The sequence below is a fragment of the Lycorma delicatula genome, chromosome 1 (genome assembly GCF_047948215.1).
Source record: "Lycorma delicatula isolate Av1 chromosome 1, ASM4794821v1, whole genome shotgun sequence".
NCBI classification, from domain to species: Eukaryota; Metazoa; Arthropoda; class Insecta; order Hemiptera; family Fulgoridae; genus Lycorma; species Lycorma delicatula.
This window is the reverse complement of record NC_134455.1, coordinates 194,784,203-194,806,796: the sequence shown is the minus strand read 5'-3', so window position 1 is coordinate 194,806,796 and position 22,594 is coordinate 194,784,203. Positions and strand designations below refer to the sequence as shown.

Genomic DNA, 22,594 nt, shown 5'->3' with positions numbered 1-22,594 from the left:
TATTTAAAGGTTTTATTAGTTAAAATACAAAGATTTTTTCTTGGAGATAGAAGTAACTTTCGAAAGACTTATAAAAGCATAAAAAAACAACTAAAAACAAAATAAAAAAATAACGAAAACGCTAGTTAAAGAACACATTGTTTTCTTTTCTAGTAGTAATTTACGTCAATTTATTATTTTCTATTATTTATTAATTTCTATTAATTTATTATTTTATTTATTATTTTTCTAGGATTAATAGGAAGGAATTTGAAATTTTACTTCTGGCTGCCCCCTGCTCACTAAAATATTAGACAATGATATCACTACTTACGTATGCTTCTGAAAGTACTACTTAACTGTTAAAATTACCAAAATTTACTACTCACTAAAATTCTATTTTTATCTTCTAAAGTGACATAACTAATTGAACTGACATTAATTGCTTACTTTATACTGTGTATAAAAATAATCGATGTGTACGATTAATCTGCTACAAGTAAATCTAGTTTTTACCGTATTAGATAAAATAGTTCAATCGTAAAATTATTTTTATTCAGCCTAAATTTTTGCATTATTTATATACAACATATAGCGAATAATAATAACATGTGTGCTCAAAATAGCCGGTAGTATTTTAATTTAAATTTTGCGTGCACGATAACTATTTTTCGGTTTTTGTTTTTTAATTTTACCTTCATTGAATTTTGTGCTAATTATTATAAAATTAAGCGTAACAAATGTATATATAATATATAAAAATTATGAATAACCGTCTTTTTTTGTTTCTAAATCGACTATAAAATTTCTGCAAATTGTTTTGCAAATACATTGTTTTACGATTTTAATATCTCAATTATTCAGCGCTGTAAACTTATCGAGTTAATAATGAGACTTGGCAAATCCTATTTGTTTTTATTACGGTTATTAAAGACTAATAAACATTAAAATCGTTCAATATAGCAAAATTGCCACGCAATTTCTCCATAAAATAAGAACAACTCACGAGTATTATCTCAACAGTTTTAGTACACGGGCGTTCACATAATCGAGTAAACTTACACAAATTATAAGTATGCGTGTGCGTGTGCGTGTGGTGTTATAGTTATTAAATCGATGGACAATTAAAAAGACAAAACCGATTGTTTAATAAATTTAATACGTTTACTCGGACTCGTTCAAAATAATAGTGATATCAATTAGGATGAGTACTTGAAAAATGAGAACGCTGAAAACCATAGAGACTTAAGAGAGTCGCCTATTTATAATAAAATAACAGTTATGAAAATGAACGCTGCCAAATTCTCTTTGAAGTGTACCGCAATGTCTGTAATTATTCCCACGCTAAAAGAGATCATAGAGTAATAGCGTGTTATTACAGCAGGCATTGGTTTTTAGTCTATATTGCACATCACACGACCCTGATAACGATCAGTGTTCGCCCAGAGCGCCCCGTCGATTACAGACTGCACGAACACCTCTACACGTATTAAGTATATTAATACCTTATAATAATAGAACGACCGGCAAAGAGATGTAAAAAACTTACGCGTTGAAATTAAATAAGTTGGGCGGCGTGCAGCGAGTCCGGCTGACCGGCCGGCCGCGGCCGCCTCTCACTAAATCATCGCTAATTGATAACTAAAAGTACAGTTAAAATATTAAATTATAGCAAGACATTATAAAAAAACATTCTTATTGTATAGCAGTGTTAGGTACAATTACTGAGGGATTACAAACACTATCATTAAACAAAATTTAATTATAGATTACGAATCGTTTAATATAATAATATAATAAAAGATCGGTTTTTATATAACCAACATCGCTAATGCAATCATCTCCTGTTATATTGATGAATTCTCAAATTAAAAAATATATTTATTATAATGATATTCTAATGCGTCATTCTAAATTAACTTTTTATTCTGTAGGACTATTCCTCATATCGTTAATACTACGCCTGATTCTAAAATAATATGAATTACAATAATTAGTTATTGATTTTATAAATTTACTTTAAAATGTATATTTTTCTATTTTCGTTTTTTGTTTAATAACGTGTTTACATGTGAAAAATAAACGGATTTATTATTTGTTTGAAAATTCCTGCCGTTTTCAAGACACCCTAATCTTTGATATATGTTCCTTAATAGATTATTAACAGATAAGTACTCTAGTTTTAAATAAAAAATTAAATAAAAAAACATATAAAAACACATTCACGTATATATATTATATATATATATAATATGTTAATACATACATATAAGTCAACAGTACATAACGTAGACACATCTGAGTCAGGTATAAGCGTTTAACGTTAGTAATAACTACTTTGTTGGGCAAGAGCGATCCCATATAAAATTTGTTTCATATAATTTAAATCAAGAATAAAATCTTATTCTAATGCTAATTTATTATTATTTTTTAATTATAAAATAAAAATTGGCTATTACTACAATGAACATGAAAATTGGCCAGCGAAATAATATTCTTTACCAAATCTTAACTTTACATATTTCATACACACTTTACATTTACCTTTTTGTACGTCCATTGAGTAAATGGTTCATTGATTAATTTAATAGCTGAAAGTAAATAATTTGTAAAATTTAGCTTTTATAATGCAAGCAAATATCTTAATTATTCATTTACATTTCGCTTAGATTATTAAAATAATTAATGAATTATATTAAAATCTTCATATATTCGTTTGGTACCTTACTATAAGAACGTCTAATGATTTAATAAAACAAATTTTCGACTGTAGAAAATCTAATTAAGAAAGAAAACTTTAACAAATAAAATCTACCGACGTTTCTGAAACCGGTCTTAACAAAATTTTAAATTGTCGTTTGTAATAATGATAAGATGTTGGGAGATGTTTGGTAAACCAAATTACAACTAATTTTAGATATGCATGAAAAGAGACATTTACAATAATATTCTACCACAAAATGGCATTCGGCCGATTCCCTGTATTTAACTGAGTATTAAAATACTTACTAGGGAAATTTATATTCTTATTTAAAATAAAGGCAATATGTATTATTTACAACTCTACTTAATGAAACTATCGTAATTGTAATTAAACTGTAATATACTATCAATACGTACTTATATTAAAATATAATTTTTTTTTTTTTTTCAATAAAAGTAATCGCTTACGGTGTGTTTGTATTCTGTACTAATATTTTTCAATTTTTAATTAAAATTTAATAAAAATAATTAAACATTTTTATAATTTCTCTACTTCGACAGGTCTATGTTAAATATTAGGACAACGACAGAAATTCATAATATTGGCTAGATTTAACAGTGATTATTACTTCTTAGTACATTATTTTCAAACAAAAATATTCTTTTGTCTAAGCAGGTCAGGTGTAAAACATATTCTAAAATGATTATTTTACGATGAACTAGGTAGAATTTATCAAACGTTTTTGGTTAAGTAATTCAAGTTATAGGTATTTGCTTTTCGAGCTTTTCTGGGAACGTTTTATCAGAAAATATTTGTGTTATACTTAATATTTATAACGGTTAGTCTTAAAAATAGTAATAACTTTAATAATAATAAATGTAAAAATTCATAAAAAGTAATAATATTTATCGTCAGTAAATAAAGTTTTAAGAGACTGCACGTAGTAATGAATTAATGATTTTCATAGAATTAGAAGTAGAAGTGATAATTTAGCGAATAAATTAATTGTTGTTGATACATGTATCAGCTTTTTACGAAAACATAAGAATAATTAATGATTTATTTAAGAAAAACTAATCACATTTTAATTTTTACTTCAGCGTAACTAGTTTTTTATTTAATTTTGTATAAGTTAATAGTAAGTAATAAACTACTTGTTTAAAATACCATTAATAATAATTGTATATTTAAATTAATTTTTGACCAACAGTTTTTATCTTTTTAAATATGAAAATATCTGTTAATATAATATAAATATCAGGTAGTAGCATAAGATTATTTAACTATATGATTAACTTCCACTGAAATAAAAATAAAATTTTGTAAATAATTGGTTACGCTGCAATTAGAACTTATTTATAATTGCAGAACGTTATAATTATTTTTATAATTTAATTGTTCTACTCACAACCGTATCGTTAATTTTATTAATTGCTTAGTGAATCTATTATTTTAGTTTAGTAAATAACAGGAAATATTTAATTTTACTAGGCTAATAATTATTTTCTTTTTTTTCCCTAATTTTATGATTATGATAATTGCCGTTATAAATGAATAATTGGAACTGATAAAATTCTCTTTAACGTCTGCTATAATTTTCAAATAATTGTTAATCGAATACAGATAGACACCGAAATGTTATTGACTGTAAGGAATTATATTATGAAAAATTAATTCAAAATTCCCTTAATTGTGACCGTACAAAATTCATGCTCAATAAAATTAGATAATGCTAACCGGTCTAAGTTCACGAAATCCGTGATATTCCACGAAATAAACCTGCGCCTGAATGAGTAAAAATTGTCTTATTTTTTTATATATAAAAAGAAAAGTTGTATTATACAGCTTACTTTATATATTATAGGCTTACAAATTTCTTTCGAAAAAACAAAATGGTTCTCCAACGATAAAAAAAAATTACAAACACTAAAAATTCTCGAAAATCATGAAATTAAAAGAGTATCAACATTTAAATATCTCGGAGAAGTAATAACGTCAGACGCTGTAGGAAAGGAAGCGCTAAAAGAGCGGACTCAGAAAACAGCGTTAGCGTTCAATTTAACTCGAAATTTATATAATAAAATATTTTAACTTAAAATTTTTCGGATTATGACCTTTTTAAAATAGAAAGAAGAATTTAAAAAAAAAATATCCGTGGACCCGATTACCAGGACGGAATTTATAAACTAGAAAGTGAAGTGGAATAATATAGAAAAAAAATACCATCCAGAGAAGAAAGTTACAGTTTTATGAGAATTTATGCAGAATGAGCGAAAACAGATTAACAAAACAAATAATTAACTTTTATAAAAGTAGAACTATTAAGACTAGCTGGTTTAAAGATGCAAAAAACGGTGTTAAAATTTTAAAAATCTCTAAACAAACCTGTTAAAATTAGAAAATTAATCAAAGAATCTATGTTTCTAGAGAAGAAAGATAAGAGGAATATAGAAAGAAAGTGGACCGAGGGGAAAAAACAAATGAATGAAAAAATGAAGAAAATACTAGGAAAACAAAAGAAGTTCAAACAAACTAGTATACAAAAGTTATCCTTAGTGGTTCAAACGAACAAAAAAAAAGCTGCTGAAATTATTTATAACGATCTTTTTACGCAACATGGTTATCTAAGAAAAAACTTAGTTAAGTTTTGTTGTATCACATTTTGAGTCGAAGTCAGTACATAAATGGTTCAGACGTAAATAAATTGTTTACAGATTACTTGAAAATTTTCTTTTTTATTTAAATTCTACTATTATTAATACTACTTCTACTACTGCTGCTGCTGTTATTACTAATCACCACTAGTTGTAAAACCATTCCGAAGAAAAACTACACCAACTGTTATTTAAAACTAAAAAGAAATTTACGTAAATTAAATATACTAAAATATTAAATACGATTTAATTTGTTGAACGTATGATGTATTTATATGAATAAATCAAAGAGTACACTTTATTAAAATAAATTTCTAATTATAACTGATAAAATCCTAAGGGACTTGGATTTTATCAGTTATAATTAGAAATTTGTTCTTTTAATTGCCTACAGACATCTTTATGCCCTCTCTTCTTTTACATATATAATAATAATTTATGATCATTCCCTTTGTTAAAGAGTGTGTATATATATTTCGTTGAAATTTTTATTATAAAATAAACTAATGGTTTGTTTATGGTTCAGATATTTGTTCCTTTACTGCTTTTGTACAAACTTTCAAGTTGGGGTCCACGTCTTGCTATCATCAGTAATTCTTACTACCGGTCCCGTTGGCTAACAAGTCCCTGCATAAGTCTTTTTGTGTTTGAAAACTTAAATTGATATTTCCTAAACGGTAAAAAACTTGCTATTACCTTAAGAGAATTTAAAAAATTCTATATTAATCTTTCTTTAATTTGTTTTAGTACAACAATTTATTCTTGCTTTGTTGTTGGCTCACCACTAATTATTAGTCAGCACCTAATGACGATTTATTAGTTTTATGTACAAAGATTTTAATAACATCAATACTTATCAGAGAAAGGGATTATTAGTATTCTGTATACTCCTAAGTCGATTTGAATAGCCTACAAACAAATCTTCCGTTTTGATTGTAGTCGATTGTGAATTTTTTATCTACCACCACCAAGGTTTCATCGGTAAATTTATTAAATGTGAACAGAATATCTATTTTGCTTTAAAATGTTTAATCCCATAATATGGAGCTTTCCGACTAACTTTATTATTCATTTAGATAAACTTGATGTAGATAAATAACCTGTTGCCATTAAGAAGGAGAAAACTGACATTAAAATGTGGTATAATATTACTACTGGAATTTTTTTTTTAAACCTGCGATACCACCTTTAGGTATTGGTTTAGAGGATGAGATGAATGACAGTTTTTGTAGCGTGTAAAAATACCATGCCTGACCAGGATTCGAATCCGAGATCTCCAGACGAAAGGCCGAGATGCTATCTCGCCAAGGCAGCCGAAAACTATTGAAATTTGCTTCCTGACTGTCATATTTAATACCGATTAACGTATATTAAAGTGAAAGTCAGTAATATTTCGCTTTCAACCACTTTGCGTAATATTTTGAACTTGTATTATTTTGTATGTAGATATTTTAAAACCGCTAGAATCATGATCTAATACTGAGTCGTTTTTAAAAAAAGAAAAAATGCATGATGAAATTTTATAAAAGAAAACCCAAATTATGTTATTTTACAATTAATAATTAAATTTATTCGTTTAATAGATTTATCTCAAAATAGTCGCATAAAAAATATGGGAATAAAGACTTTTGTAATTTTTGAGTTTTTGGTGATAATTTTGTTGGTATTGTAAATTTTAACAAAATTGCATGAAGTGAAAATGAATACAGGACATTTACCTCGAATTCGTTAATCCTCTTTCTCATATCTTAAATAACGCTTAAAAGGTTTTATTTAATAATAATTATTTATAATTTTAATATTAGTTAAATTAGGGAAAAGAGAAAAAATTTATATAAAATATTTTAATATAATTATCTACAGTTCTTGAATTTGCATACACATAATAAAATATAACATTTTGTTTTATTTATTCATGATTATGTCACAAAATTTTATCTCAATGTATCTCAAATTTAAACCTTATGTGTATTGCGTAAATATGTAAACCTATTTTAAATTGATATTATAACTTATAAATTCTTGACTGAATTTTTTTTACGTATACATATTTTGCATAGTATATAAAAATGATTTTTACATACAACCCGTAATCTCTCAAGTCAGACTAATGCTTTTTATGCATATCTTTCAAGGATCTATCGTCGAACTAACTTATTCTATTATTCTGTGCGGTAATAATTAGAGTCATAATATAATACTAATAATAATATTTATAAAACCTAAAATGTAAATTTAGAGAACAAAAGAAATATAGGCCAATAGTTTCCTACGACATTATTGTCAATCACAGGTAAATCCAAATTGAATTAAACTTCACATTGTTACATACTCCAAAAATTTACTGGCATTTATATGGAGTACTTTGAACAAAACACCGCAGTAATATTTCTAAAACTTTATTTCTAAAGTAGCCGAACCGGTCACCTATGATCCGTTTTCAAGTCCGTTTTTTCAGCGTTTTTTCTGAAGTTAGATCCCAATAATTCAGTAGAATTTCGCTGCTAGGAAATTTCTGCGCCCACTTTCTATAGAATTCAGCATTCTCTAGTATGATGAACGGTCAGCTATTCGTTAATTTATCTAATATTACACAAACGAAAACTGAAATTTAACCGTAGTAGATATTTTGTTATTTTATTTTACATTTCTTAGAATTCAAAGAAGGCTAACAATTTTATCAGGAGAAATTTTGTATTTATCCGATTTTAAAATGTATGTATTGATAAAACTTCTGAATATTCTCACTTATTATTTTCCAGTAAGTCGTAATTAAAATTATTAAAATTTTTTAAAACTTTCCGAATTATTAATAATTACGGCTGGTAAAGTACCCCCATCTATTCTTTCTACAAAAATACAAACTTAGTATCATAGAAACAAGTATATGATATTACTGAAATTTTAATCAGTGACAGAAAATCACATCCGTGTAACTGGTGTAAGGACATCGATAATCTTATGTTTTTTCTGAGGTTGAAACGTAATCCGTATAAATAAATTCATTGGGAAATGACGATTGCTAAAAATGTTGTTTTATGAAAGGTCTTCTTTTCGTTCTGACGTTACTACTATTCCACTTAGGCGATCTTAGCCACTTAAATAACGGAATTTCTGATTTTGGAATTCTCATAAACATATTTGTGCGTGAAAAAAATCGCATGGATGATGCGTTTTGATATGAATTCATATTGTCTAGTAGCACAATAAGTTATTAAAAATGTAGAAGTTTACTTGTAATTAAATTCTGTAAGAATAATTTTCATTTCATTCCACAAATTAAATTTCAATAAAATGTCAGTTAGAATACAAGTAAATCAATTTAATTAATTCTTAATTTAAATAAGTTTAAAAATACGTGTGCTTATCCAACAGGATATTTGATATATCCTGAGCTAAAATAAGTCCAGCCACAAAGTCGAAGTAGTAACTCGTATTTAAAGCCAACTAATTTGAAGTAAATCGCAAATCCTAAAAGTTATAAAATAATAACCTATATTTAATTTAATTTACTATCAAAATAAAAATGTTTCCTAAAAAAATTATTCTTCCATGATGTTTAAAATAAAAATAATATATGCCGAATAAAACATTTATTAAAATTTTCTAAACAAAAGTAAATTAATTATAACACAAGTAAATATAACTATTACGCAAATATTCAGGTATTTAGGAAGTTAGTAGATAAATTGTTTCGGATTTGAATATTAGATTGTGGATACCTGTGTTCGTTGGTGGTTGGGTTTCAATTAACTACGCATCTCAGGAATGGTGGATCTGAGACTGTACAAGACTACACATCATTTACATTCATACATATCATCTTCATTCATCCTCTGAGGTAATGCCTTACGGTGGTTCTAGAGGCTAAACAGAAAAAGAAAAAGATAGGCTGTTTAGTTTTAAACCGATACGGTGAGTATCGATTGTCGAAAGCCAGTCTGCTGAGGTTTGAAAAAGTATTTATTTCCACAAATTTTATAACATCAGGGATGAAATCCTCAAAACATAATTAGTTAAATGTATTAACCGAAAAGAAAAATTACTGATAAAAGCTGCAAAGCTATTCTAGGTATCAAATATTATGTGCGTCATAGTGATATAATTAATTGTTTTACTTTAATCCTTAATTTAAGTTCATTAATTAACTCGATCAATCATAACTATTTTATGATATTTTCTGTTATATTCTTTTTTATGTAAGTATAAAGTAATATTAATTATAAGTTATTATGAATTCAATTCTAAGTTTTTTCTTTTATTTATTATATGATATAAGGTACGTAATACGTATTTGTATTTTATTTATTACTCAATAAAATGTAGTAAGAAGTGAAAATGGATTATTATAACCATCTGGAGTGAGTGTTATTTACCTTAAATAGTTGTTAAATATAACTGTTCGACGTTAATAAAAAAATAATATAATACTATTCTAATTATAGAATACAGCCTGATACATAGGAATTTGTTAACAATTTTATTGGTCTAGATAGTGACTTCACATTCACCACTTTTCAACTAGCATATTTAATGAAACAAAATTTTAAATCGTTTAAAAATAAATGTAACCGGTTATCTTTTTTATAAAATATTACTAATGTCAGATTTATCAATAGACAAAAAGTTATTAAAATTTTACAGAAAAAAATTATTTATTTAAATCTTTATTCACTTATATAAAGGTTCCACGTAAATCATTTTACCAATTAATATTTTTATTCGGTTTAGATTTAAACTTAGGTTTTAAGGTTATTGTAAAAGTTTTTTTTTTTTAAATATATTTCTTACATTCAAACGGACTACTAAAGTCAAGATATGTTGTAGAGAAAACATTTAATAAGCATTGTTAATGATAATATGAACCTACAATTAATTTTTTTTGTAAAAGGGAAATGAATTCAAATATTGTTTGTCTTCAGTCTTTGACTGATTCGATGCACTTTCTCTTTCTCTGTTTTACTGAGATTTTATTCTCTACACTTCGCTTTTGAACTAAACTCTCTAAATCTGGGTGACTTATATATACCCATAAACTAGCATAACAGCTCTATCCTGTATACAAAATCCTACGAAAAGCTTCTCCCTTTTCCAATTTCGTAACTGTCAATCCACCTAACCTACAACATTTTTCTACAATATCACACACCATAACCCTCAAATCTTGTTTTCCTGATTACCATATTATTAATCTTTCTCTTATATAAAAGTGTACACTCATTGTAATTCATAAATTTATATTTGTCTTTAGCAGGCTTCTTTTTTCCAAAATAGTTCTCCTTACTTGTGATTGACGTATAACCCAAGCATTACGTTGTGCGTAACCTTTTCTAAAAGAAGCTTCGTATATTCAATACGACTTTATTATTCATAGAATAATCAGACATTCAAAGTATATGCGTGATTTTTTAAAGCTTTGTAGTTCTATTTCTAGGCACTTTTCAGATTCAATATCTTATTTTTATACGAGAAATAAAAATAAAGACGCATAAAAATGAAGCACGGAATATGAAGTAAAATAATATTAGAGACTGGTGAATCTCTTTATAATCTTTCAATTAAACGGTCATTCTTATCAAACTATTTCACATTAATTAAACATAAAAGGCAATTAATTTAATAAAATACTGGGTTCAGGAACTAATTTAATAGATTTTGATTTACCTAAACGTAAACTGTACAAAAATATCAGTTATTAAACATAATGACGATAACAAAATAGTTTTTATATTAATTAATCGAAGGTTCATTATATTTCACACTTCATTTGCAATTCATAAATTCCAAAAGGTAATATGAAAAGTCAACCACCCACATTACTAATGTATTGTTGTAAGCAAGAAAATTGATATAAAACGGTTTTCATTACGTCAAACAGTTAAGCAGTAAATACTTCATAGTTACTGATCAAATATATTCGTGAAAATAAATCGTATTATTAAATATGAGCCAAAAAGCAATTTAAAATGAATGATAATACCTTACCTTCTTGTATGTAATAAATATGTAATTAACGTTTTTAAAAATTAAAACTTTTCAACTCTAGTAATTTAAACACAAATTTATTTATGTTACATCTTTAATAACCGGAAATTTGAAACCGAATCGGAATTTTAAAACTTAGTGAAATCGCTTTTCATTTTTAATTAATTTTTGGTAAGTTAGCTCTTTAATAGTTAATTTTTTGACTGGAATTAAATATTTGGTATTTTTAATGGTGATTAATTATTGTTTTTTTTTTCAGGACACAGCGCCGCATGGCAGCAAGGTTATAATTCATTGGGTAGTTATGGCAGTGGAAGTGGCGGTGGTGAAGCACAGTATTATCAAGGGCAGCAGTGCGCTCAGGCAACCCCTTGGACACGTCATCCTCAGCCGCCACCATCGACAAAACCTCATCCTTCTGATCTCCCTTGGCCTGATAACTACAGGTAAGCAAACAATTATAATTATCTTGCAGTATATATTGATATTTAATGGTAGTTTTTAAGACAGAATACATAAAGAGCTGTGTTAAGAAACATTATTCATTTACGAGCTACTTTGTGTAAATCCTTTGAGCAAAATTTTTGCTCAAAAAATAATGATAATAATCATCGGTTATCCAGCAGCTTTATAGCTCCTAGATAAGCGAATTTATTTAATAGAACAAAATTTTTTCAAAAACAAATTGAGTAAAATTATTTACTTTTAAAATAACAATACTGTGGAAAATTGATTACACTTTATTATCTCATGTTTAAAAGGAATAAAATAATTCTTAGTTCAAAATTCAACAACAAAATTCAATTCAATTATCTCATTTTGTTTGTAGTTTTTCAATATTTTTGAATTTGGTGTAGATTTGCTCTTAAATGGATTGGTAAAAAGAACTGAACTTTTATATGTTTGAAAGTATTACGGGGTAAGGTTTGCTTCGCTGTAACTGAAAAGCACAGATAAACTGCCATTTGCAGTGTGTGCTTTGACCTCGGAAAACTCCATAGACATAATCACTCCAACTAAATCATATTAACACCTAGTACAACGACTGATATATATTGATACACTCTTAATACGGATTCAGTGGGCATCTTAAAATTTACAGAATTCCAATCGGGAGTTAAGGATACAGCTTAAAGAAAAACGGTGTGTAGAGAGAAGATGATTTATTATTTGCAAATTACCGCGTGACATGATCCCTAAAAGAATACCTCCAGGCAGCGAGCATCCCAGTACATCCGGACATACCTTAAGCCAGGATAAAAGAGCTTATTACTGATCAATAGTCTAGCGTTCATCGACTCAAATATACTGATAAGATTGACTTTTCTCCAAATAATAATGATTCATTTAAGAATAGGTAGGTCAGATTTTCCTAAGGAAATCCCTATAGTTGTGAGGGATATATCTGCAGTATCAACTAAACAATATTTATAAATTTTGAGGATGAAGTTTAATAAGATAATTTAGGTTTAGTTTAGGCTGATCGTTTAATAAGATAGAACATTAAGATATATAAGTTTTTAATCTAGACGAACTACTCACTCTGTACTTAGAAACTGAATAATTTTTATATTTAAATTAAAATCAACTTTACTAGTTTCAAAATAACTGCTCGTGCGCAATTAAAAAGATAAAGGAATTTTACCTATGTAGCATTTGACTTTCTTTTGATTTCATCCTGAAGCACAAAATAAGAAAAAAGTTAAATCAGAAAATAAGTTAAAAAGTTAATAAGAAAAAAGTTGCCAGAAAATCCATGCAAAAAGAATTGCATGATTTAGAAGGATTAAAGAGGTACTTTAGTTTAGAGGAGTCTAAAGTACTTTGTTTAGCTTTTTTAGTATCTCGTTGTTCGACCAATAAATATAATCGAAAAGTATGGGATGGATAGCAATAATGTTATAAGGATTTAAAACAGTATTTTAATTATGTTTATAGGCGGATATAAGTTATATTGACAAGACGTTACAACAAAATAACAAAGAAAAACTGCGATAAATACTGGAAATTGCGAATTATTTACTACTAAATTGTTTATTAAGCAGGTGTTCAGAACTTACTACCTGAGATTAGTAAACGACAAATTCGATTAAAAATGATTCTTCAACAATCGTTGGAAATATGAAAGAAGCAAATGAAACAAAAAGTTACTTAAAAATCCTAAGATTAATTACTCAGTTTGTGCAAGATAATGATTATAAGAAATAAATATAAAAACGATAAATTATTATTTCTAGAGAGTAACTGTAGCGAGAGTACTGTAGCATGATGTAATCAAGTTATATAATATCAAATATTTTTACCCAAAAACAAAAGTTTTCGTGTATACAAAAACATAAGCAATCATCTTCTTTTTAAAAACTGTAATCTACTATAAGTGTTATAATATAAGGGAAATTACATAAGTAACAAATGTATATAACATTTTTATGATATCACGTATTGGTTGTATAATTTACAACACATGATCTTTATTATTTAGAAATTAAAAGACATTAAAAAATTTACTTTGAGTGGACCATCGCGAGTAAAATTATTTAATAAAATTTATTTGCCTTGATTTTTAAGCGATTGTTATTCCAGCATAGATAAATAACGTAGTTTTACCCAAAAGTAAAGACATTTCATGTTTACCATTTTCTTCTGATTTGAAACTCAATTAATTTCGTAAGAGTACCTTGTCTTTTTAAATAACAAACTGAATTATAAGATAGAGTTATTTTGTACACAAATTATATATATATATATATATTTCTATTTATAAATTGCTAGTAATTATTATCATATTTTGTATCTCATGAATAGCTAATATATGAGTATCACAGAATCAAGTTTTATATCAAAATTGCATGAATAAAATCTTTTTACAGTAAAGACCACATGAATTATAGAACTAAAAAGATTTGCCTATCTATTTTAAATGTATAATATTACTGTAATATACAAGAATAAGCTACACGTAATTTTAAACAACAGAATTTAAGTTTATGTTGATAGTTTCCCATTAATGATTTAAATAACATTTCTTTTCTTGTAATTAATTTTTACAATCTTATGAGTTATAAGAACTTATTTTGTCAGTTATATTGACAATACCTGGGAAAATAGGCTAATATAGCGTATCGATTGCGGCTACCGAAAAAAGAAAATAAGGCTAATGAAAGGGATGTTAGTTTCGGTAATAAAACTCAATGAGTCACGGCAGACAAAACAAATAATAGTGTAATTTCATGCATGAATTTATTTAATATTAAAACAATCAGAGATACAGTAGCTGCATTCGAGCATTCTAAATTATGTGCTTGTAATTTATAAACCAGACTACTACAGCCTCATCCAAAAGTTTATTACTCGATTCGACTAAATATACTACTTAATTTAAAAAAGATTTCTTAAACGTACCTCAGTTCGTTTACTTATTGTAATACTTTTATTAATCTGTTGAAAATTAATTAATATCCTAAAGTTTGTTTTTATTTATTTTTTTGTTAGTAACTGAAATAAAATCGGTTACATTTATGTAATTAAATAAATCTATTATATGCTTTATTGTAAATTTAATAATGAAAAATAAAACTCATTAAAAAATAATTTAAACGTAGTGCATACATTTAAAAAAATACTCTTTAGCGGATTTAAAAATTGTTAAGTCACGTATGTAATTTTAAAAATGTTGTATTTCATTATCTACCTATTTTTTTAAGGAACGTGTGTAGTTTTAGGACAGAGTTGATTTTTTGGCCACGGTGTATGAAAAAATTTTTTTTAAAAATAGAATAAAAAAAATTTCATCTATGCTTTCTACGACTATTGAATAAAGTTACTACATAAGAAAATTGTATTCATTTCAATAATATCTTTGGTGTTCTTTTCTAGTTGATTTTAAATGATCGTATTATATATTTTTTAATTTATATTTTAATGTATATTCTGTTGAAGTAAATACAAAAATAAAATTAACCGTTCAAAATGTTTTATAATTAGATTTAGCATATGAAAATAAAAATACACTACTACCAATTGGAAATAATTAAATTAATAAAATATTATTAAAAAAAGTTTAGCTACTGTAAGTTGATGAAATATTCTACAATTGCAAACTGATGAAAGCAAAATGGAACGATGAGATTAATAACTGAACAATAAATTGTTGATAAATTATTTTAATGTAAGAAAAATTCAAGTCAGAAATTTCTTCTGTACATACATCTTTTTATATCTAATAAAAAAACAATAAATAATCAATGATCGACTTAACATATTAAGAATAATCCAGTAGGTTGCGAGAATTCGCTTAGATTAATAAATTATTCTATTGCTTTTTGTTTTTTTTACAGAGTAGGCTGCAGAAAAAGAAAGCTGAAAAATATAAAATCCGAATGTTAAAAATTAAAACAAAATATTGATGTCGAAAAAACTCTTCACTATTAGATACATATTTAATATATCTTTACTTAATTATGATCCTCATTTAATGAACAAAAAAAAAAATTATTTGCAGCACAAAGGAAGAAAGAGAAGAAAACTAATTTTTTCCGATGATGAAACTGCAATACAGGACATAAAAGTAGGAGTTTAAAAAAATCACTGAAAAATAATTTTTCATCTAATTACTTTTTAATGTATTTATTTTATTTCTAAATATTTTTTTTTTTTTGAAATCTTTATTCCGACTGACATCTACTTATGTAATCTTAAAATTCAAGCAAATAGCTTGATACCTTATTCGTGAAAATTCAAAACGTTTTAGATGTTGTGAAGTCACGAATCGAATCGTATTTATTCATTTAATTTTTAACTCGCGATGGTTTTCCTTTTTCTGTTTTTTATACAAATCAGAAATATTTCTGTAAAGAATATTCTGTTATTTATATTTTTTTAAATTATAAAATTGAATTAATTTTTATATTATTAATTAATTGATGATCTTCAAAATTTTTTAAATACTTCCTTTAATATTTGCAAATTTATTTTTAACAAAGTTTTTTCTTTTCTTACTTTTATAAATTTTTTCAATTTACGATTTACTTTCCGTTCACTTTTAATTAAAACACCACTTCTATGAGTCTGAAACAAGTTTGAGTTTTTTGATTTCCTAAAGCGGGTCTACCGTATGCCATTGTGTCATTGACTGCAACAATCCGATTTTAAACATGTGCTCTAGAGGAATCATTTGATATCTGTTTCATGAATGCCGGTAAAGCCGGGAATTTCTTTTAATCTTGTGATTAACTCATTCTGCTTAAACCGGCTAAATACGATTTGATTAATAAATTTACAACTTCTAGAACGTTTTGAATTTTAAGGAATCATCATCAAGCTCTTTATTTGTATCTTAAGAGTTATATAAGTAGATCCACTCGGAATAAAATTTATTAAAAAAATATATTTTGAAATAAAATATATTAAAAATTAATTAAATTAAAAAATATATTTCAGTGATCGTTTTTTTTAAATTCCTATCTTTTTTACAGTCTAGCGGTTTCATCATCGGGAAAAAGGTACTTTTCTTCTCTGTCTTCGTTTACGGCACAAATAATTTCTTTTTTCTTTAAATGAGGACCGATAAATATCTTTTACTGACAAATACTATTTTATATCATTTTAAAATCTTTCTAAATTTGATACCGATATAACTAATAACAATAAGGATAAGTTTTATGATTCAGTACATCGGAAGAAATTTAAAACAAAATAAAGAAAGTGGAAGGAAGTTTATATATTTAGCTCTGGGCTAAAGACTTCTAAGTTACTTTACTGAACTCGGTATTTAAATTGTGAAGAGAGATTTTTAATTTATCTAACAACAAAAATTGTACATCTACGTTTAAATAATTCCAGTTTAGAATATCTAATACCGTAGATAATCACAAAAAGCAATGGAATGAAAACAGATGGAAAAATGTTACATTAAATTAGTGAGAGGATCTCAAACATTGGAAAGTTTTAAATTCAGTATTTTTCTCATTATTTGCTTGTTGGGAGTTTAGCTTTTTTGATTTGATAGATACTCAACTCAATAGATACTTCTTGTTTATAGTTTAGCTATCAAGAAATGATACGTTAAAAGAACAAGAACAAAATCAAAAGCACCAAAGATTAACCCTCTTTAAAATCTAGGTGTACCTTACCCAACTGCGCTGAAAGGTATGAATAGATTTAAACGTTACTTATTTGTTATGTAGGAAAGAACGAAAAAAGATTGTAAACTTTCGATAAAGAGTTACAATGCAATATTAAATATATACCGATCGACTTAGAAAAAAAGACAAGTAAAATTGGGCAAATGTTTAAAAATAACGGGGAAAAGTTAGATTATTGTCTAATTTAATTTCAAAAAAGACAAACGCATAGTTCAATTTGAAAATCATAAGTAGACCCTTTCTAAATTGTATTTTAGTCATTGAAATTGTATATCTTACCTTTATTTAGAAGACAATTAATGTAGGGTTTAGGTTTCAGAAACTACTTACGTTGCATCAGCCCGTTACGTGCTAAGTAACGTGGTAAAAAATGAGAATGTACGGATTGAGCCCGAGTGTATCTATATTTTGTTGTAAAACTTAATATTACGAAAAACACATTAGCCGCTATAAAAAAATACAATTTAAGTTTTGATCAAAACAAGAACGAGGTGAGGCAAGTAATTTTAATAATAATTATAATTGTTTGGTTGAGAAAGTTGAAGGAATTTACGACAATATTCACCTAACTCTAAGATTATGATAAATCTCTTGCTACTGGTGGCACTTGATTCCATTAAAAGGGTCTATATCGCATTAATACGCGTGAAATTATTACAAAACCATTATAAAAAGCGTAACGTGTTCGTGCAAACAGCAATTCATTCACTCGTTTGAGAACAAAACACGTATCCATTATTTACTTTATTTTATTTCTTCTTTTTTTATTCGATCCGAATTCCTTTCTTAATGACAAGAATGTTAAAACCAACATACCACCGAACACGCCAAGATAAAGTTAAATGAAATAGGTTTAGTGTATTTGTAATCGTAGAAAATGATGACATCAATGTGTGAGGTGCCGTTCCTGCCATTCAGGTATAGAAGAAACGCGTGGTTGGCGTGTTTGGGACCGCCAGAAGGCCCCACAGCGAGGTGAATTGCACACACAGTAGTTAGTCGGTCTGTCTACTAATGAAATGGTCTCTCTATCTTGCTTCTCCATTTTAATTCATGTCATTGTCTAACTGTGTACCGCTCAGACATCCAGCCGCATGAGGAGGTTTTATTAAGTCCATCGCTACTGGTTCTCCGTATAGTAGTCGTAACGTCTCTATGATTCCTTTCTAAGATTTAACTTACGGTAGAAGATATTATTTTAATCTAAATGAACCAAATAAAACTATTACTTAATAGAAATTTAATGCGATTCTTCTAAATAATTTTATAAAATGTGTACTATAACAGACGTACAAATTATTTCAGACTTTAAGTTTGAAAACTTAAAAAAAATATTTTTTATAACTTTTGCAATCTCTTTATTGCATTATTATTAAAAGTAATTCGTTAAGATACTGTGTCAGTATATAAGTACAGCACACAAAAAAACAGCTGCGATTGAATGTTTTTAATACTAAATCTTCTTTTTTTCTTCTGCTCTTAAAAAACGCATTATATAAAAATAAAATCGTTATTCTTTTGACTGTTTTATATCAATATTTTCTCTCCTTTATGAACAAATTGACATGGATACACCATAAAATTTACACATGTTTGAGAATTACTTTGCAGTTATTTCTTATTGAAGATTCGTTTACAAAATTATCAATTTTTTTGCCAGGCATTAATTATTTTTTCCAACAAGCTGTAAAAGATAAGGTCCCTTTGACAATCTGTCCAATTTGACTGATCGACCCAAAAGGTGCTAACCACCATAGATAAAACGGATGTTTAAATTTAGTTAGAACTAATGGTATGTAAGCTGATTGGATCTGATCAAGCATACTTCGGAATTAATAATAGATAAATTGTAGTTAATGATGTTAATTAATTATATTAAATTAGAAAATCTTACGCGAAAATTTTTATTTTGTAAAAAATTCCTTCACTGATTCCATAAATGATTATATTTGTATAATAATTCATGTATACCAAAAATATATACGTAATAATTTTATAAATTTTCTTATTTATATATTAACCGGTGAAACGTTATTTTTTCATGATTCAGAATAAAGAAAATATGTATTACGATGTATTAATTGTAAAAAGAAAAAAGTAGGACTATTCTCTGATTGTCTTCTTCTTTGTATGATAAACACACACACACACACACACACACACACACACACACACACACACACACACATATATATATATACATATATATATATACATACATACACACATACACACACATACACAGGTAGAGAGAGAGAGAGAGAGAGAGAGAGAGAGAGAGAGAGAGAGAGAGAGAGAGAGAGAGAGAGAGAGAGAGAGAGAGAGAGAGAGAGTTGCCAATTTATTGTTAAAAACCTAAAGTTGATGTATATTATCATACAACATACAATCCATATTAGACCTATACAAACATTAAAAATATGTTATAAATATTTCTGAAATTTAAAAATTTACTTTTAAATAAAAGAGTACAAGTTATTACACCCACTATTCCAAAAAACAAAAACTGGAAAAGTTGAGATGAAATACCCCAATGGAAAAGAAATCACGGAAAAAACGTGATTTTTTTCCCTAGGAGGAGGAAAAACCTGTGCCAGCCGCCGCCAGGCCCGCTCTGACAGCAAGTGCGGGGTTCTCATGCGCTAAAAATCCTCCCCCTCTAGTCAAGCAGGGGACAGACCTAATTCAGATGGCATGTACACAGCCCCTGCGCAACCACCCTGGCGCTTTTGTCACCGAAATAGAATAACCAGAGCGACGTCCCCAGGGGATCATCGGCGAACTATGACTCCGAGGAGCCCCCCACACCCTAAGACTGGCTGCCCATAGCCGTCTGGTATCGGTCTCTCCGCCTCAGGTACCTCTCCGCCCCTCACCGCGACTACCTCGTTTCTAATTATGGCTGATACCACAGTCGTCACTCTCGTCCAAGCATCTCTGTCACCCAACATCACATTTATTACATTATCCACGTTTACTGCGCCGTGGCTCATCATGGCAGCTCCCAAGTCTCTCCACCACGTGCATGAAAACACTACGTGTTCTGCTATATCCTGCTCCCTACAATCATAGCAGCATCTCGTGCTACTCCTACTCATACGGTACAGGTAATCTTTAAAGAACCCGTGCTCTGATAGGAACTGGGTGAGCTCATAATTGGTATCACCGTGCTTTCGCTCTACCCGCTCCTGACGTCACTGATGAGCCGGTGTGTCCACCGTCGTCTCCACCGCATTCCACCTGTCGTTCCAGGCTCTGAACATCTCGTTCACAGCCACTTTCCTCTCACTCCCCGATGCAAAAGAATGTTTCATCCTGGCCTGCAGATCAATCGGTTGCAACCAGCTATGACTGACGCCGCTTCTGTACCTATCGTGCGGTACCCTGCGACAACCCGCAGATTGAGCCGTCGTTGGAGGCTCGACAACCTCCACCTGTTGCATGCTGTAACAAGAGCACCAACCCAAAAGGCACCCCGTAGAGCACTACTGAAGAGTATAAACTGGACAATAGCCTTCTCTTCGCTGTCCTGGGGCCTCCCATATTGCTCATAAACCTTGTCAGGGCTTGGACAACCCGCTCTGCCTTTCAGACAGCTTCTTCAACATGTATGGACAAAGACCTGTGACTATTCATCCAAATCCCCAGATACTTGGCCGCCGGGCTGGGGTACACAATCGTTTCACCCACCCGGAATCGAGAGGGACTCAATCTTCGGCGTCCAGTCATGACAACCACCTTCACTTTATCATCTGCCATCCTCAGTCCATTAGTGGTCAGCCATCTCCTCACCAAATCCACCGCCTCCTTCCCCACAGCCATCAGCTCGTCTTCGGTTTTACCAACGCCAGGTCATCTGCAAACGCCACTGGTGTAACCCCTCCGGATACTCCTGTCGTAATACTTCATCGAATGCTATGTTCCACAAAGCTGGATCCAAGACCCCTGAGGGACACCCCTTTCGATATAGAGAACTTTTCTTCTACCTCCTCAGAACTTCCGATCACGTACCTGTCTCTGAAATACCCTGTATGACTCTACTTTGGTACGGCGGGATTTGCCTGTCCCGTAACTCGCGAAACATCATTTGCCACGGAACTTCGTTAAAGGCATTTCGAATATTCAGGAACATAACCGCCTCATTTATCCTGTCCGCCATGTCCCTGCAACCGCTGGCCTCACAATGCTCAGAACTCTCCCAACGATGTCCAGCGCTGAGCATCCAACTCGGAAGCCGTACTGATCTGCATGCAGTCCTCCAGAGGCCTCCACTCCTTCATTCGATCTTCACAGGAGGATTCTCTCCAATAATTTTGGACTTAGTAAACTTTATATTCGCTCGAAGTAACTTTTCTTTTTATTTTCTCTAAAAATATTTTCTCTCTTCTCTACTCCAGAAATAGTCGTTTTAAATTTATTATTTATAGCTTTAAAAACACTTCAACCGGATCTTGTATTCTAAATCGATAGATTTCGAAAACTCAAAATAAATTCCTTAAATATCTTCGTAAAATTTGTAAATTTTTAAATTAACACGTAAAATATTCAAATAGTTATTTAAATACATTTTACAGTTGTTTCATTAAGTTTTAATCGTTTGATTTATTAAAATAAAATTTGTAATTACTGATTAAATTTTAGTTCCTTGACCTCAAGATAAAATTAAAATTATTTAATCTTATTTCTTTTTGAGTGTCCTATTGCTTTTATTAGCAGGTTTTTTTTTCTAACTTAAAAGGCTACAAAGTACGATTACTTTTTAGGTAACTTAACCTCTTTTATGATAAATATAATACAAAAACATGTGCTTAGGCTGTTTCCTTTTCAATTTTTGTCGTATAAACGATTATCCGGCCAACGGTTTTTTTTCCTATTGTATGCACATTAATGTTATTATTGTAACCGAAAATTATTAAAAATTTTTCTACTATTTTTCATTGTTTCCGTTTATTTTGTCAATCCAAAGAATAACCTTAGTTTATAATATTAGCGTCTTATACTAAATTTTTAATTTTGCAACTACTTTACTTAGGATTTTTCTGTGGTGATAGAAGGATATTCATAAAATGTGTGTATATATATATATATATATATATATTGATCAGCTTAAATGTTATTATTAACTAAAA

General features: G+C 28.6%; 1 protein-coding gene across 2 annotated transcripts in view; it reads left to right on the top strand.

Annotated features, from left to right (window-relative positions):
* The window catches only part of LOC142318240 (protein gooseberry-like), a 128,784-nt gene that overhangs the window by 97,766 nt on the left and 8,424 nt on the right, over positions 1 to 22,594 (top strand). For both annotated transcript variants that reach the window (XM_075354803.1, XM_075354802.1), the window contains exon 6: positions 11,582 to 11,768. In XM_075354803.1, coding sequence (XP_075210918.1) covers positions 11,582 to 11,768 — 187 coding nt within the window. The remainder of the gene's footprint in view (positions 1 to 11,581; positions 11,769 to 22,594) is intronic.